The 17,370-nt window shown below is 33.0% G+C and overlaps 1 protein-coding gene across 17 annotated transcripts in view; it reads left to right on the top strand.

The window, feature by feature from the left end:
- The window catches only part of LOC123531196 (uncharacterized), a 212,904-nt gene that overhangs the window by 144,653 nt on the left and 50,881 nt on the right, over positions 1-17,370 (top strand). For 14 of the 17 annotated variants that reach the window (XM_053518559.1, XM_053518550.1, XM_053518551.1 and 11 more), the window contains 12 exons: positions 1,425-1,463; positions 3,621-3,668; positions 6,613-6,845; positions 7,323-7,442; positions 8,876-9,061; positions 9,528-9,725; positions 10,379-10,555; positions 10,895-11,092; positions 13,016-13,180; positions 14,524-14,676; positions 16,029-16,235; positions 16,867-17,001. In XM_053518559.1, coding sequence (XP_053374534.1) covers positions 1,425-1,463; positions 3,621-3,668; positions 6,613-6,845; positions 7,323-7,442; positions 8,876-9,061; positions 9,528-9,725; positions 10,379-10,555; positions 10,895-11,092; positions 13,016-13,180; positions 14,524-14,676; positions 16,029-16,235; positions 16,867-17,001 — 1,859 coding nt within the window. The remainder of the gene's footprint in view (positions 1-1,424; positions 1,464-3,620; positions 3,669-6,612; positions 6,846-7,322; positions 7,443-8,875; positions 9,062-9,527; positions 9,726-10,378; positions 10,556-10,894; positions 11,093-13,015; positions 13,181-14,523; positions 14,677-16,028; positions 16,236-16,866; positions 17,002-17,370) is intronic. The other 3 variants (XM_053518552.1, XM_053518557.1, XM_053518556.1) reach the window with 3 other exon arrangements.

Here is a 17,370-nt window from a genome sequence, read left to right as displayed (position 1 = left end):
CAAAGCAATGATTTGAAAGACAAATATTTCGAGGAAAGTAATTTTTTAATCTGGTATCTGGTTAATAAAAAGGTGACACAAACATCACATATTATGGAAGAGTTATATTCCTGAAGAGGATATGAAATGTACACACACAAAAACCAGGAGGATGTTAAAAAGTCATTTAGAACACTATTTGTTTTCTATATTTTCATTGTTTGCAAGAATTTTTCAGCTTTTCATATGTTGGATTTTATTGGATGAAATGTGTTATGTGAACCAATCAAAAGTGACTTGGCCGGGAGCATTTGGACAAGAAAAGGTTAAGTTCATTTGAAATCACCCATATATAATATATGGTAGCTGGGCGCTTAATTATTCAAGAACTTGCATTTAATGCTTATTGGGGGAAACAAATTTGTTGGTGTTATTTTATTATACAGGTATATATGCATGCTTGGGATGCCTAACTTTGTGCACGTCTAATATGTTTTATGTTGCTGCATGTCTGTTGTATTTTATGTTTTTAATGGTTCTTTTATTTTATAATGCATAAAACTTGCAATTTCAGCAAAACATGTCTTTCAAAATAATAACTTCTATGATAGAAATAAGTCATTTGTATTTTATTTTTCATACATTTTTGTACTTTTCATTTAGTAAGTGTTACTTTTCATTTTTTGTACTCAATCAAAGTAATTACCCTATGTATAATAGAAAATTTCTGAGAGAATAAGTTGGATAAATGTATATTCATAGAATAAATAAGTAAAATGCAATACAAAATAAAAAAGAATTGACAAAAGACTGCTGAAATTGTTGTTTAGCGAGGGCTTTAAATTAACATAAGAATCAGACCCGTTCAGCTTGCTTAAAAATACTGTATATCAATGAAAAATTTTGAACATTAGTTATACAACTTAATGTTTTACTCAAATACTTTCTCAGAAAGTTTTAATTTTACTGTATCTGTGCTGTTTAATTCTGTAATTCTTACTTTCTGCAATTCATATTTCTTCCCTAAACTGTTATTTTTGCAGTATAATGGAAGTTCAAAAGCAAACTTGACTTGAAAGTTATTTCCATTGTAAACTTTATGACATTAAACAACAGAGACTGCTTAAATAGAATTGTCTGATATGTCTTTTTGTATTTTCTTGTATTATTGCTATCTTTACTTCACTATGTGAACAGTTACTGGGTAAAGCTAACCGATTGCTTGTCTTTGATAGACACTTGCCTCGGAAACAAAAATCAGTAGATTGTTCTGAGAAAAAAACAACAGTTATTTGTTTTAAAATGAAAATTGTATACTCCTGAATAAATGCCTCTGGGGCATTGTATTATTTTAAAAATAGGGGGGTGTTTATTAGGGGGCAAATTAAAAAAAAAGAAAAAATAACACTAAAATTCTTACAAAGATATTTAATATTTTTGTAAAGGTGTAGGTTTGAATGGTGGCATTTACACAGGGGAATACGGTATATTATATACAGTGTTACTGTTTCTTCCAGTGCTTTTACAATATATTTTGATGTTATTCAGTTTGTATACTGTACCAGTTCTATCATGTTACTTTCTTTACAGCAGTTTACTTTATATATATGTTGTATTTACAACTCTTATGTAATTCTTTTCTGTTATTTCTTGAATGGAAAAAAAGGATTTTTTTTTTTTTTAGAAAAAGTAATGTTTACATTGTATGTTCGATTCAAAAATTGGTAAACTGGTAAGATATTTCCATTCAAAAATACAGAGAATTTGAAATTACTCACAAAGCAATGTATGAGAAAGCTGCAAAAATTTAATGGCGAAAGTATTAATGTTACTACTCTAGACTTTTCCAGCTATATAAATAATATGATTTTGTTGACATACAATTTTGTGGTTTTGGTGGATTTCAGATTTGAAGGATAGAATAGAAAATTTATATGCGAAGATTTTAATTTTGTGGATTAACACAATTAGTCCTCCACAGATATTAATAATTCAACAAATATTGTTATGTCTTACTCCAAACTGATACCTGGTCTTCACAGATAGTTTAGTACCACATTTCAGTATGTGCTGGTAGACTGGCCAGGATTCAGCAAAACCTTACATACATTGCTCTGTCCTGTTTGATAAACTTTATATTATATTTCTGTTTGAAGTTCAAACATGTAAAGCATTTACAGTTTTTATATTTGAAAAAAAATGCAATGTAACCAGATATGTGTCATTTTAATGCATATAAATAATGCTTTACAAAGTTTTTGGACTTCACAAGCCACATTAGATCACTCCTGCTGTCATACAAGTCGGGCGAAGGTGGGGAGAGGAGTGGGGGTATTCTCACAGACAAAATCAATATTTAAAAGAATGGGTGTGCTCACATTGTCATCTTATAGTAAACACAAGTATTCTGAAAGTTCTTTCAGGAGTGATTTATAAGTGGTTCATTTACACTTTTATACTGAATGTTAGTATTCATATATAATTATCTTTCTCTTGTTTTAACAGTTCATATTGAGGCCATTATAAAGCATTTGCAGCTGAATTACATCCTTGTCTATCTTTTTACAAAGATAAATCATGATGTATATGTATAATTTATTATAAAACAATTTGAGTGAAGGATGCAAAACTGCTACCAGTACTTGTGAATGTCAAAGGAAGTTGTTACAAGCTGGGTTTAAAATAAATTATCATATCTTTGGGGGGGGGGGGGGAATTGCAATAAAGTGTGAGGAAATTGTAAAGATGCTGAAAGCTAGGCAGTAACTTTGTGATGGCCTCTGTCATTGTGGTATTTAGGGATATATTAACTAGAGTATACTAGACACTGTTCTCTGTGATAAAATATTTAACTGCAGGATATTGGGTGACATATATCAAACTTACAAACTAATAATTGGCACTTTTCATAAAGTTAGAGCATCAAATATATTTACACAGCTGTCTAGAACCGGCATGTAAATCAGAGCTGACGTTAAAGTTCTTCTACATTAACGTTGTGTAATAGCAGAAGACTGTATGCCATATGAAAATTAGTGCTTTCCATTGCTCCTGAAACTTTTCAACCTTGTTATGGTTCAAAATGATAATAGATTTTTGAAAAGACTTGAAGATTGTTCAGTTTAACCCTTGTCATGCTGGACACAACTGATTCTGCCTTTGCGAACAGTGTAGATCATGATCTGAGGCTGCACATCCATGCAGTCTGATCAAGATCTGCACTATTCATCATTTAGTCAGTATCTTTTTGGTAAGCACCCCCTTTTGACAGTTAATGATACTGTCCAAATAAAAAGATGGACTAGTTCATTATAGAAATTTAGCAGGGTAAGGGTTAAAAAGTGTACAGAGCTGTTGTATCTTAGGTTGCATAACAAATAAATTCTAAAATTCTGGAATGCATGAGGGGTATGGGCAAATGTAACTTACTGACTGTCTCAGTTCTACTAAGCATTTAACCCCTTGTTCTTTCTAACAAATATTACTCAGACATGCATAATTGTAACCAAATTACCTCTTCAAAAATTGTGATTTGCTTGCTTAAATAATGGCTGTTTCAAATTCAGTTAAAGTAAAGTAATTAAGAGATAGCATTTGTAAAGTTTGAACAGAAATTGTAATGCATGATTCTTGTTATGCAGCTACCAGGGCCGGAGAACCAGTGAGAATGCCACCTAGTGGCAGCAAAGGTTGGTCTATAAATAGAATATGTAAAAATATAGACGTGAATAAGTTATGCATATATTTTGCATTTTTGAAAAGCATTTAGCCAGTGCATCAGAGAATGATTATGAAATATTAGAAGAAAGAATGCCAGGCGTGTAATCTCGTAGCATGACATATTGAACGTATAATTCAGAAATGTCTTAGAAACACCAAGAAAAAGCGATAGCTAGTTGTGAAGCATGTGTCCAAGCTACAGTCTGTAAAATAGCATGAATCTGTTAGAAAGCTGTATTCAGGAGACACAGTTATTTTTTTGTGCCGACAGGAAAATATATAATGTACTTGCATGTAGCCCATGTATTGACCAGCTATAATGTCATGCAACCTTGTACGGTCCCTGTTCCATGCTTTATGTATTACGGCTTTCGTTGTGCGCTAGACTGGCTAGTATTTGTGATGTCAATTTATGAAAATATGAAATTATTTTAAAAAACTTTGCTAGCTTTTTTTAGAGTAGATGTTAAAATGTTGGTGAGTTTAGATGTGTGCTATGACTCAATATGTCACATTTAAAGCAGCTGTTTCAATCTTGTCTGCTTCTTTTAATCACTTAAAATCTAAACACTTTGTTTAAACTGAGCTTTTTGATAAATTGCATTATACATTTTATCTTTTACAAATTATAAATTGGAATAGTCTGTGAAGAAAAGAAAATATGCTTGAGACAGCTGCTTTATATTGATTAAGGAGTGCTTTTTTGCAAAGAAAAAAACAACAGCAGTGTTACAGTTTGTGCAGAAAATGGTGATTTTATTTCATGTTTTTCTGTGGATTATATTTTGTAAATTTCACAGTGAAGTTACCAAATATAATTTCGCTGATAGAGATAGAAGAAGATGAATTATTCATACTCAAAAATTCTTGTAAAAAGATAGATATGTAGACATATAATGTACTGACAAGAAGAATATGCCCTTTCATTTTTAAATGTAGTTGATAAGTGTATATTTCATTCCTTTACTTTACTATTATGACATCAAATGTTCCCAAAGGAATTATTGGTAAAATGAGGTTAAATCCATTGAAAAACATGAAATAAAAAAGAAAAATTGTTTGTTTTACCTTTAAGATTGACATCTTTCACAAGTGAACCTGGTATTGTACAATTTTTCAGCATTGCTGTGCCAAAACTGAAAATATTTCATCTGGTGTTCACTCAGTGAAAGATATTTTAATTACATTAAAACAGAAAAATATCCTATATCTATTTAGGGTATCTGTTTTTGCATAAATTCTGTAAATAAGAAAAGCGTTTCACCTATATGGGATGAGTAAATATACTTCACATATTTCTGCAAATACTCATTTTTTTTTTGCAAATGTAGCATTTTCACCATTCTTGGATGCCTAATGTTAAAATGTCTCTGTTATTGATATGACCTGTTTACCTATACCTTTACCTGTATTGCCACATTTTGCACCCTCAATATTTTTTAAGAATACAAAAAAACATGAAACTGTTGTAATAAGCACTGAAACATCTATTGCTCTATATACAAGTTGTCCAGTTAATACCTTAGAGCACTTTGCTTCTTTATTGAGATGAATGTCAGCCACTCATTATGTTTTATACTTTATACAAAGTTACTGTGATACATTGCCAACATCTGTGTAGAAAATGTGATTACACCATATAAACAAAAAAACACAAAAATAACAATGTCAGAAATACAAAAAATTTCATAAGAATCAGCCAAATTCGGTTTTGGGAAGAAAAGTTAGTTATTTGGGAGATCCATTAATTTCAATGCCTTGTTATAAAAACTTCTTACCCTGAAAAAAAAAATTGAAACTTACTCTTAAAATAATAAACAAAGATTTTGAGAAAAGATTACACAAAATAGCTCATAAACTATCTTTTAACCTAATTTAGTATGCCTGCTTTTGTTTGTTTGGTCGTTCTGTATAGATAAAGTCAAGTTTATTGACAAATAATCCATTGTTTTATGAACGGAATGTACACAAAAATTTGGGCGTTAATACTGACAGTAAAAGTACTCTCATTGCAGGTTTTCACTTGCAGTAAGGAAAGTATTGGGTTACAGTGTATTGAACACTCAATGCTCCATTGGATTTTTAATTAACAGACAAAAAGGAAGTTAACATTTTGTTCCAGTTTTAAATTAAAGAAGTGTCATTTAGTTAAAATAATTTTAAATGAGGTGATATTGACAAAAATTATCAACTATATGGTGGGATTGCTGAAATTTGATAATTACAAATTTGGAATTTCTTTAATTCTTCTTTTGGGCTTTGATTCTCCTGTACAAAATCTGGATTACCATAATTAGGAAATGGGTCTTCTTGCAAGGTATTTTATTCACTATATTTTACAAATTGACTTATATGTTGTATTTATTATCATCCCTGAAAAAGGTTTTGTATTTGGAAGCATCTGAATAGCAAATGGGTATCTGTGGATTTGAAAAAAAAATGTCACTTTTGCTTGTCAGTAGAAGTAACTTTAGCTTTTTTTTTTTTTTTGATTGAAGTGGTTTGAACTTAGAAAGGTACATTTACCATAGAGTTAGAAAATGTATAGAAGCTTGTGATCAGTGTAGAGAGGGAGATTAATACAGCTTTGGAATAGCGAATATAATGTACTTTCCTTAAACTTGGCAAAAAAGTAGTTTTATTTATAATTTATAAAAAAGTAGTTTTGATATATAAATATGTAGTACTATATATATATATTTAAAAATATTTTCTATCATTTCAGTACTTACGAATGATTCTTCTAGGTATTCTGGCTGAAGAGGAAGTTATTGTTTTAAACACTTCTGTATTTTTTACAGATGTTGATCATGAAGCAGAAATTTGATTCATTTTCCAAATTATTTCATAAAGATTTGTGTTTAATATTTTGTCCAAATCAGAACATGTTCTTTGTTATTTCCCCAATTATAGCCCTCATGCTAGAGGTTACTCGATTGAACTCTGAGAACCGTGAGAAAGAAGAACAAATCAAGCAGGTCCATGAACGTTACGAGTCACGGGTGCGGGAGCTGGAGACGAGCGGTGAGGACATGGAAACACACTTTGGAAAGATTGTAGACGAGAAGAAACAGGAAGTTGCTGATCTCAAACTTCATGTCGAGGCTCTCGAGAAACAGCTGAAAGCAAAGAAGCAGTTCCTAGAGGTTTGTTTCTACATTTTGTCTGATAAAACAAGGCATCCAATCATGCAGCGGGTAGCAACCATATTGGCCATGCTCTCTGTTTGTCATGAATTAGAATCCAATATGGACTTAACCTCTTTCTGTACATTCCAAGAATACTTTAAGCTTGCTTTAATATGAAGTAAAATTAATTAATGCATCAATATATTTTACTTCATAGTAAAGCAAGCTTGAATATTCAATTTGTCACAACTTTGTTTAAATTAATGTATACTGATGAAATTTCAGTGAGCTGTTTGAACATGCAGATTTACACTTGTGCGAAGTTTCATTACAATCGGTGCTAATCTAACAGTGGAAAGGGCAAAAAGAAAATGAAGCATTTTGCATTCTTAAGTTCTTGTAAAATTGAAACTTAAAACATAAAGTATGGGTCCAGTACTACAAAGTTCTGATGTAAAGATAAGATAGTGTTAATAAATGGTGTGAACATTACAGGAGCAAGCAGCAGAGAGAGAACAAGAGCATGAAGAGTACCAGAAAGAATTGGAGAACTGGAAGAAGATTGTACAGGACTTGGAGAAACAGAACGGAGCTGGGTCTAGGCTTCAAAGAGAGGTAATACATGTATTCAAGAAGGTTGATATACTATCCTGTTCTAATATGAATACAAAGTGTAGAAACTGTTTTAAGATTCTTTTTCAAGTTTGTTCAAAGTTAACAACGAAATAGGAGTGACAAGTCCATGAATTGTGCAAGCGATTGTGGTTAATATACCGATCATATTCTGTCGTTCATTTCACACAAACTCTAAAAAAAAAAAATCATTTCATATATTTACACTATATTTTCTTTCCATTATGTAACAAGTTCTTTTATAAACTGCACATACTTGTAGTGTTAAACATCAGATTCAGCCTTTCCTTTGCTGTTCATACAAAGTTTGAACAGTAAGGGAGAATGCAAAAACTGAAAAAAACGGCAGTTTTCAGATTCCTGCCGAAGCCATTCTGTATTAATTGGTTACATATTGGTTTGGTTTTAGTCTGTTTAATATAGAGAATAACCTTTTACTTTATAAGTGTTTAGATGTCGGCAATATCTTGAATGGCTCTGAAAGGTTGAGTTTTGAAATTACAGTATACTTCCATCTGTCCATAACTCTTGCCATTCAAGGAATTTTGAAATACCTGGCATAAATGGTCCACATAGGTGGCATCTTAGGCTGTGTGGTTAAGGTTGCTGACTTCTAATGACTTGCCCTTCATTGCTCAGTGTTTGAACTTTTGCTTAGGTGTAGATTTAGAAGTGATCAGACTGGCTTGGAGGCCTGTAGTTCTACCCAGATGCATGTCAGTGCCTGAAAATAATGCCTAGATGGGAAGCTCTTGTCTCCCTCTATCATTAAAAGCTAAAAATTTCCACCAATAACCTGAAATTTTGTTTGTTACTTTAAACCGAACAAAGCAAAACATATAAAATTTTCACCTTAACATGTCAGTGTGCACAAAACCCAGATCTCTAGCTTCAAGTTCAAAGGTACAACCTGTATTGAATGTTTGTTAAGTCTGTTTAATATCCTGTTTGTTACTCTGACATCTGATCGTGAGATTTTAAATGATTTGGCATAAATGTTCATTGTTAGACTTGGTTCTTAGCTCCAAGGTTAGGTAATTTTACAGGCCTAAATATTTATGAACAAGAATGTACACATTGAACTTGGTTAAATTTTTAAGTCAGTGACTTTAAAATGACTAGTATATATTCTGTCAGAACCCAGTTACAGATACTACTTGTGATAGACATGCCATTTTTCGGAGGTATTGGAGTGTGTTATTATGTTACATTAAAACCTGTTTTATGCTGACAGCCTAGGGAGTGATACAGTGTGGCTGTTTAAGGCTCGTTAAAATTAGAACAAAAAATCAGTTTGGAAGAATAGTTGATTGGCTGCTTAATACAAGTGGCTGCTAAGACAGGTTCAACTGTAGTATATTTTAGAAAGCCTGATTGTTGGGAATGTTAACCATGATTTTATTTCCTAAATATAGATTGATGACTTGACAGAGCAGCTACAGACTCGTATAGACCTAAACAATCAGGCATTACTGGAGTCAGAGAAATACCAACGTGAGGTTCGGGACAAGGATCTCAGTCTGACGGAGTTGAAGACAATCATACAGCAACTTGAGCAAGAACTTCAGGATAAAACTCAGGAACTAGAACTGAATAAACAGGTGGGTAAACAAATAGTTTAAATACAATATTACGCTTAGTTTATGTTAATAAGCACAGCAGAATAGGCTCATTTTGACACGTCTGAAGTCCGATGGAAAATAAACTGAAACTGTTTCAAATACTTTGAATTTATCTGGTCCCAAACAATGAGGATACAATATTGTTTTCTCAGTAGAAAGAAAATTCTAGTTTTAATTATTCAGATTTTAAAAAAAGTAATCACCAACTAATAAAATGATGATTTTACAATTAATCAACCCATGAAATCGGATCCTGATGAAAGAATAATCTCTTCTTAATACTTAAAAGCTAATTTTACCTTGTATAATATTAAATTATAATTTTACCTTGTATAATATTAAATTATTGTTACATATGAATTGGGTTCTACCCGCTGTTAAATGCAGTCTGTTCAATTTTGTTTTGGCAATATATGTACTGATTTCTGAAATGTTACATGTTCAGAAATTAAAGAAGCTGGAAGATGAGCTGGCAAGACGGTCTTACGATGATGATCTCTCTGACAGTAAGTCAGATATTCAGTCCCCAAAACCTGGCAGCTCCATTGAGTTTGAGGGTACAGATGATCAGAAGAGGGAGAGGCCTGAGCCTCAGATGACAGTAGAAGAGGAAATGAGACAAGCTGCTAACAAGACTAAAGAGGTGAAATATCCCAGATTTTAGAAAACTGCATGTATATTGCTGGAAAATATGTTGCTGGTTAAAGTGTAAGGGTGCACTTACACTATCTTATTATATAAGCTAGCTGTTATAGTGACATTGTTGAGTGTCTACCTTAAATGTTAAGAGGTCCCAGGTTTCTTTCCCAGTCAGGGTCCCACATTGGGCATCAGTTTGACAGACAGAACATATTTCAGTTGTGACTGAAACTCAAAGCTAGACCTTTCACACCTCATTAGGACACTGCTATGTCACTGCAAAAGCTGTAATATAGCCAGTCACTAAATGTGGACACTTACACTCTCCCCTACTACTTTTATTCCTTAATTTTTAATAAAAAAAATCTTTTTAACATACATATAAGAAGTGACCTCAAGTAATCACATTTGACATATGTAGTGCTTGAGACAAGTATTCGCTATGACAACTGTATTTTAATGATTACATTTTTACTCGGATGTCTTTTCTTCCATCTTTATACTAGAAGGCTGTGATTTAATTTTCTAAGAACTCGTTGGCTGAATTCAGAAAGAAAGAAGAAACTTAAGTTAGCATTCACTAGCTTAAATACTATGAATGTGTGTAAAAACATGATCCATGTGTCATTTATCAATCTGTTAATATATGTGTTGCAGGAGCTTGTTAGAGAGAAGTTCACCTTACAGTCACAAGTGAACGATAACCTTGTTCAGATTTCAAGTCTACGTAACCAGCTTGATGATATGCGTCTGCAGAGGGGTATCGGTGACATTCCAGACGTTACCAGGAGGCTTGAAGTGGAGAGGGAGAAGTCGGAAGAAAAAGACAAGGAGGTAGTTTTATTTGAAGTACTGCACACTCAAGAAATTTATATGATTCCTGGCTGTTTTCTGTATATATATTGTGTGTGAATTGCTGGAAACGCTAGATATTTCATGCATTTTGCTCATCCCCTTGCAACTGCAAGTGATCAGAGATTTTATTGGAGTATTCAGCATACACAACGAGAATATTTATTTATAGTTCATCAGTTCTGATAATAACCTATGTCTGAAGAAGTTGCAGGTGGAAAAATACATTTCAAAAAACTCATTTCCATACCTAGTTTGGAAGTATTTTGATTAAACAACTCCATATGTAAAACTTTTCTAAAGCTATGCAACTATTTTCAGATTTCAGATTTAAAACTGCAAGTCGAGGAACTGGATGAGAGGGTTGAAAACCGAGATCAGCAGATCGAGCAGTTAAGAGAACAACGAGACCGAGGGAAAGCCTCGAGGGGCTCTCCTGTAGAGGGCATTGAGTTTGAGAGTGATAGAGAAATGGAGAAACAGATTGAAGCTTTGAAGAGGGAGAACAAACAACTCAGGGTAATATAGTTATCTCCCCTGTAATTGAAGTATTTTCGTGGAAATGAGTATGAAATCAGGGGTGTAAAATTCTTTTTCACACCACTCGCCCTGCAGGACTAGTAGCTAGTAAAATCTACTCGCCCTTAGTGGACAGTCACTCGCCCTAACAATTGACATTTTTAATACTGTCACGTTTTATGGAAGGAGTATTATGTACAAGCAAATTTCAAACAAACACATAGCTCGTACACTATGTTTTCTTTTTGATTATTCATTTTTGTTACTCTTAAATTTCCTTTTCACACCAGACATTTTTCTTTCACTAATTTTGTCATCTCCACCATCAAAGTTGCTCTCCATAAAACATCAGTTATTTTCATTTTCTCAAGACTTATTTCCCGAAAAATAATTATTTTGAAAAGTGTCTTAAAAATATGGACACAATAATCATCATCCACCTACCCGTCCTGAAAGCGAAAAAAAAAGTTGAAGATCATCGGTAATTATTCTGTTGATAAACTAAGTAATTGGCCTGTTTTCACCATCAATTAACATAACATCCTCTCGAAAGAGCTAAAAGAAGTGTGTCGGTATCATGACATCTGAAGTTGAGATCAAAGCGGTATTGTTGCACGAGATTGTCATGGCATTACGTCATATTACAGTTTTCGCGCCATGTGACCTATTTGCCCTCAAGGAATTTACATTATCATTTGAGAAGAATATTTTATATAAAAAAATACATGTACAAAGATTCATTTAAAACTTACTAAAAACCGCAACAACATCATTTTGTTTTAATTTTAAACCACATTTCTATGTACGTCCACGATGTCACGTACCCTATTCCGCCGCACTAACAGAAACCTTTTTACCAAAAAAATCGTTTTACTCAATGTATTTAAATTACTGCCGCTTTTTCATTATTTAAGATTTTTTAATTCTGTTTTTTGTTCTTTCTGGTCAAAAGTCTGAATTTTATACCCATTGTATGTATCACTTATTTTCTCTTAGAAAGAAATCAGTAATTAAGATCGCGCTGTTTGAAATTTAACAAATGATTATATGAAAATTCGACAGTTTTCATACAAATTTGCTTACATTTCCATTGATATGTTATTGAAATCTTAATAGAATTCAAATTGTATTACTTCTCAAGCGGTGTTGAAAAACTGAAGCGATAATGTTAAAAAATGAATGCACTACGCGCGTTTTTTGTGTACTTGTCGATAAACAAAAGGAACGGAAATGTAAATTTGATATTACGATAGGTCGCACGTGCACTCGGAATGGAAAATTACCGGCATGACGTTTTGATATCTTTACGATTCGCGGGTAAATTCCAGTCAAAGTAGCAACTGAACTTTCTCAAAGTTTGTTGACGTTTTTCAAGATGTAATTTCTGAAGTTCATTAAAGCTACGACGTAAAAACCACTCGCCCGACCGGTCGAGTATACAGCGAGATCCACTCGTCCTATCCAGACTTTAACTCGCCAATGCGAGCGGGCGAGTGGAATTTTACACCCCTGTGAAATCTAACCTGCAAGACTTTAAAGAAATATCTCGTTTTAGGTTAAGACAGTATTTTCAGTTAATGTCTCAGATGTTCTGAAATTAAAAATTATAAATTAAAAGTGTAAGGAAAAAAGAGTTCACTAGATACGGCTAGATTGGACAGTTATTACATATTTCGCATTACTTTGACCAGTATTCATATAAATTTTGAGTCTGGAAATTAAATATGCAGAACTCTTTCTTGGCTGTACTATTCTAAGGCTCCTTTACTATTGAAATTTTGTTACAACGATTATATTCACTTATAAGTTTCATTTAGATTTATAGTAACAAGCAAAACCTGTGCAAAAAAGTTTTTATATATCTCCGTATATTATTCACAAACCTCAAGGTTAAACTTTATAATAATCTAAAATGTTCTGCAGGAGCGTGTTAAGTTGTCCGAGGCATCAAGTGTTACTGACATGTCAGGACTGTCACAGAACTTGCTGGAAGAGAAAAACCAGGAGATAGATCATCTCTCAGAGCAAATTCTACGCCTCCAGTCAGACTATAATGATCTCAAGGCTGAGAGAGGTGTACAGAACCTGGTATGTAAACATAATCATAACCACTTACAGGTAGATTTATACTTTTAAAAAATCATAGAAAGTAGATGTCAGAGCTTTGAATGATGTATAGAACAAATGATTTTATGTAAGATTACAGCAGGATGCCAGCAACATTTTGAACATTAGTATTAATACTTTTTAATTCTGTTTTAACTGTAATGGTGAATAGCATGTTTTTTAGAAATAGATCTAACCTTAGATGCTAGTACTTTTAATATAGTGCATAAGAAACATGTAATAAAAGTAGAATATATGTGATTGTGTATGATAACATATTTATGTAGTATAGCATGGTTTAACCATCATCCAGTTGTTTTTTTTAAATGAGCCGTGCCATGAGAAAACCAACATAGTGGGTTTGCGACCAGCATGGATCCAGACCAGCCTGCGCATCCGCGCAGTCTGGTCAGGATCCATGCTGTTCGCTTTTAAAGCCTTTTGGAATTGGAGAAACTGTTAGCGAACAGCATGGATCCTGACCAGACTGCGCGGATGCGCAGGCAGGTCTGGATCCATGCTGGTCGCATACTCACTATGTTGGTTTTCTTATGGCACGGCTCATATATTATTCACATTACATGTTTTTAGATTTTCATCATAACTTTGGCATTCATGTAAGAATATGAAATGAACTATTTTTTTATGGGTATTTATTATTTAGTAGGGTTATCCGTTGTGTGCTAATACTTGTGTTACATTATCACACTATTGTGGTTCTCTAAAAAGCTAAGTATTGGTCCAACATCTAAAGAAGCATCAAATAAGATCAGCTGAGGTAGTTAATGCTTGCTTTTGTTGTAAAAAATATTTGTTAAGTGGACCAAAGTTTTTATTTTCCTCCTTCCCCCTGTACACCTAATGAAAATCATGAAGTCCTTAAGATGTAAGACTTACAAGTCAAGATGGGTTGGTTTAAAGGGGCATGCCTGCAGATTGCCTTAAATTTTAAAAAAGTTCAGAACAGAGAGCGATCAATAATAAACATCAAAAAGAGAAACCAGTATCATTTGGGTATATTTTAGTGTGCATGAAACAAAATGCAGCTGAATTCCCTCTATTTTATATCACATTTCAATAGTTTGACCAAAACTTTTGAGAATTTTCTACATAATGCATTTTTTAGAAAAAAGTTCTAAAATGTATGGAATCACCTGAAACATTCTTTTTTATTGCATTAACTAACAAAAGAGCTTTTTTTTAAATTTTGAAATATTTGACATGAATCTGGAGGCATGCAGCTTTAATAGAATGGTAAACTTGGATAATTATAAAGGTTCACTAACATTTATAACCTGTGTATAACCGTTCACAATTACTAACAGTGTGAGGAAGTAGAAGATCTACGTGAAGAACTGAAACAGAAAGAGAGGGAAATCTCTGATCTTCAGTCCGTCCGTGTGTCTGCAGCATTTACTGACCATTCACTAACACCAGATTCTAGCCTCATGAATGTCGGAGCTTCATTCTCGGAAAAGGTAGATTGTTGTGGGTCTGAATAGCCCATTGGTACAGGGATAAAGGTGTACTGAGTAATGTGAAATTTTCATGGCAGACTAATTTTCACGGTCAAGTCAACGAGGGAGCAAAATTCCAATTCATAATTTGTTTAAAGGTCAAAACCTGGAAATTTCATGCTCACAAAATTAATGCATCAACAGTATAGTTACTATTATTTACTTATTGGTATAAAACTTGAGGTTTGAAATTAAAAGATGTTTTACCAGAGAAATAAGGACATGGGCACCACAGCGCTTATAGATAATAATGTATTTTAAATGGTTTAAAGGCTAGAATACTAGACCATTTCATTAATATGAAGACATTTAATTTCTTTGGATTGCAATTTTATGCATTGGCCAGAGCATCTATTTCATGGGGATTGAAATTTATGGGATTTTGAATGGAAATTTTACATGTTTGTTTGGATTCTCTCCTCCAAGACATCCATGAAAATAAGTATCCACAGAATATTAATGATAACACAGTATTTTACAATGATACAAAATGTTACTAAATAATCAGTTTGTTCAGTGAAGTTCATTGTAGTTTTAGCTTTCAGCAGAATTCGTTATTGCTGCATGAAGGTAGATTAATATACTATGGAATATTTATACATTGTAGAAATCTTGCGCAGTAATATATAGCATGTTATCTACCATTACTCTACAACTGACCTGTTCGTTTTGTCACTGAATTTCTCCGTATAATTTAGGGCTAGATATACTGTTTTTGGTCTGATCATCTGTCTGTCTGTCTGTCACAAAATGGCATCCTCACCATGTCCTTTTACCGTTGGAAACAGTTTAGCACAATGTTTGCCATGATCAGATAATGTGCATCAAGGTCAGATCAAAGATCAAATTGGTAGTATTTTGTGTTGGCTTTGTATCTTTTTACCCTGTTGAAGGATTTTCAAATAACTTGACATAAATGGCCACTATGAGATGACATGTAGAATTTAACTTTCATATTTAATAGTTCAAGGTCAAGATGATTTCACTGTAATGGTATGATGTGCAAAACACAGTTTTCAGTTAGGTATTTTCAGGTACATCTTGTTGTACAAGATATTACACATGAATTCAACCATTCCTATAAGCGAAGCAGAGATATGCACTTTTTTTTATCAATAACCTATTGTATCTGTTTTTCAGTTATAGAGCATGAATGCATGTTTACTTTTATAGAATAAATCAATGTATTTAATCAAACTTCTCTAGTTGCATGTTTTTAAACGTGACTGCTATTATTTTTACTGTTACACACCTTCATTTTATGGAGGTTTAAACACATGTTATTTTATGTAAATTTGTTAATCACTTGACAGGCCAGTATCCAACAAGAAATGGAAGAATCTGAAGCTACCAGGCTTGAAAAAATGGCCAGTCTTGAGTCTGAGTTAGTTGCCCTTAAAGCAGCTCTTCACAACAAGGAGGAGCATTTAGCTACCCTTCAGACAGAGTTGTCTACCTTACGGGAAGATGTCCAGGGGAAGGATGAAATGATCCTTGCTCTTCAGACTAAACCAGAACAGGTGAGTGGATAGAATAGTGTTTGTTTTCTCCCATGAACAGACTTAAACGTCTTACCTGTTGCTAAGGAGAGCTTCTTACAGTCTGTTATTTACCGCAATTCTGAGTTGATATACATAGATGATGAAGCTTGAAACTTGGGAGAAGTAGGCAGCAGTTATGAGATTACCAGGCTTGCTGTTTTCTTTTGGGAATGGTGTCGATTTTCTGTTTTTCTCATGGAAGTTACTTGTCATTGTCATTGAAATATATAAAATTCAAAATTTTAGAGAAATAAAAAGACTTGCAAATTAACTCCTTGAAAACATTGATATACAATAGGTACATTTACATAAGCAGGATGATCATTTTTCTAGACTTCATGTTTGTTTTATTTGTAGGGTTTCAAATTACATGGTGACTGGTCTGATCATATTTTGTCTTTAATGATGGAAGAGCAGTTGATAAAAATACAGTTTTTAACAAAGATGGTAATTGAATGTCTTAATCACAGTCATCAGTTCTTTATCACAACCGTCAACAAGCAAGATCAATGGCTTTCTCACATGACAAACTGAGATTAAGAATTTATGAAATTTTGAATGAACCTACTATATTCTAAATGTTTTAAATACAATTGAATCGTTGTTCTAGGATTTGATACCAGGTATGCCGGAGGATGTGGGTCTGTTACAGTCTATGATACAGGAGAAAGAAGAGCTGGTAACACAACTTACAGTCCAGGTAGACTCACTGCAGGCAGAGGTAGATAACCTCTCTGACTTCCAGGTATATATAAACATACATACTAAATGTACCATATAGTATCTCCAGTTGAAGAAGTTGGACCAGTAATAAATATTTGCATGTAAATGAGTACGAGTATCCATGATATATTTGATACATTCAGCAGTGTGTTAAAGTGACCATTTCAAGATTGGATTTTAGGGTTCAGTGAATATAAGTTTGGTCTATAAACAGCTACACTCAGAAATTTGAATTGATAGCAATCGATTTGAAATGGATTAGAGATAATCCGTATATCCCTTATGTCATAGACATAGTACAGCATTATTTTGGAAAAAATTTATTCACTAGAAATTTGATTCCCAGCTATCTTAATTCTATTTTTTAAGCGGAACCCTTAAGTGAATTACC

The sequence above is a fragment of the Mercenaria mercenaria genome, chromosome 11 (genome assembly GCF_021730395.1).
Source record: "Mercenaria mercenaria strain notata chromosome 11, MADL_Memer_1, whole genome shotgun sequence".
Lineage (NCBI taxonomy): Eukaryota > Metazoa > Mollusca > Bivalvia > Venerida > Veneridae > Mercenaria > Mercenaria mercenaria.
This window is presented reverse-complemented; position numbering and strand designations above follow the sequence as displayed.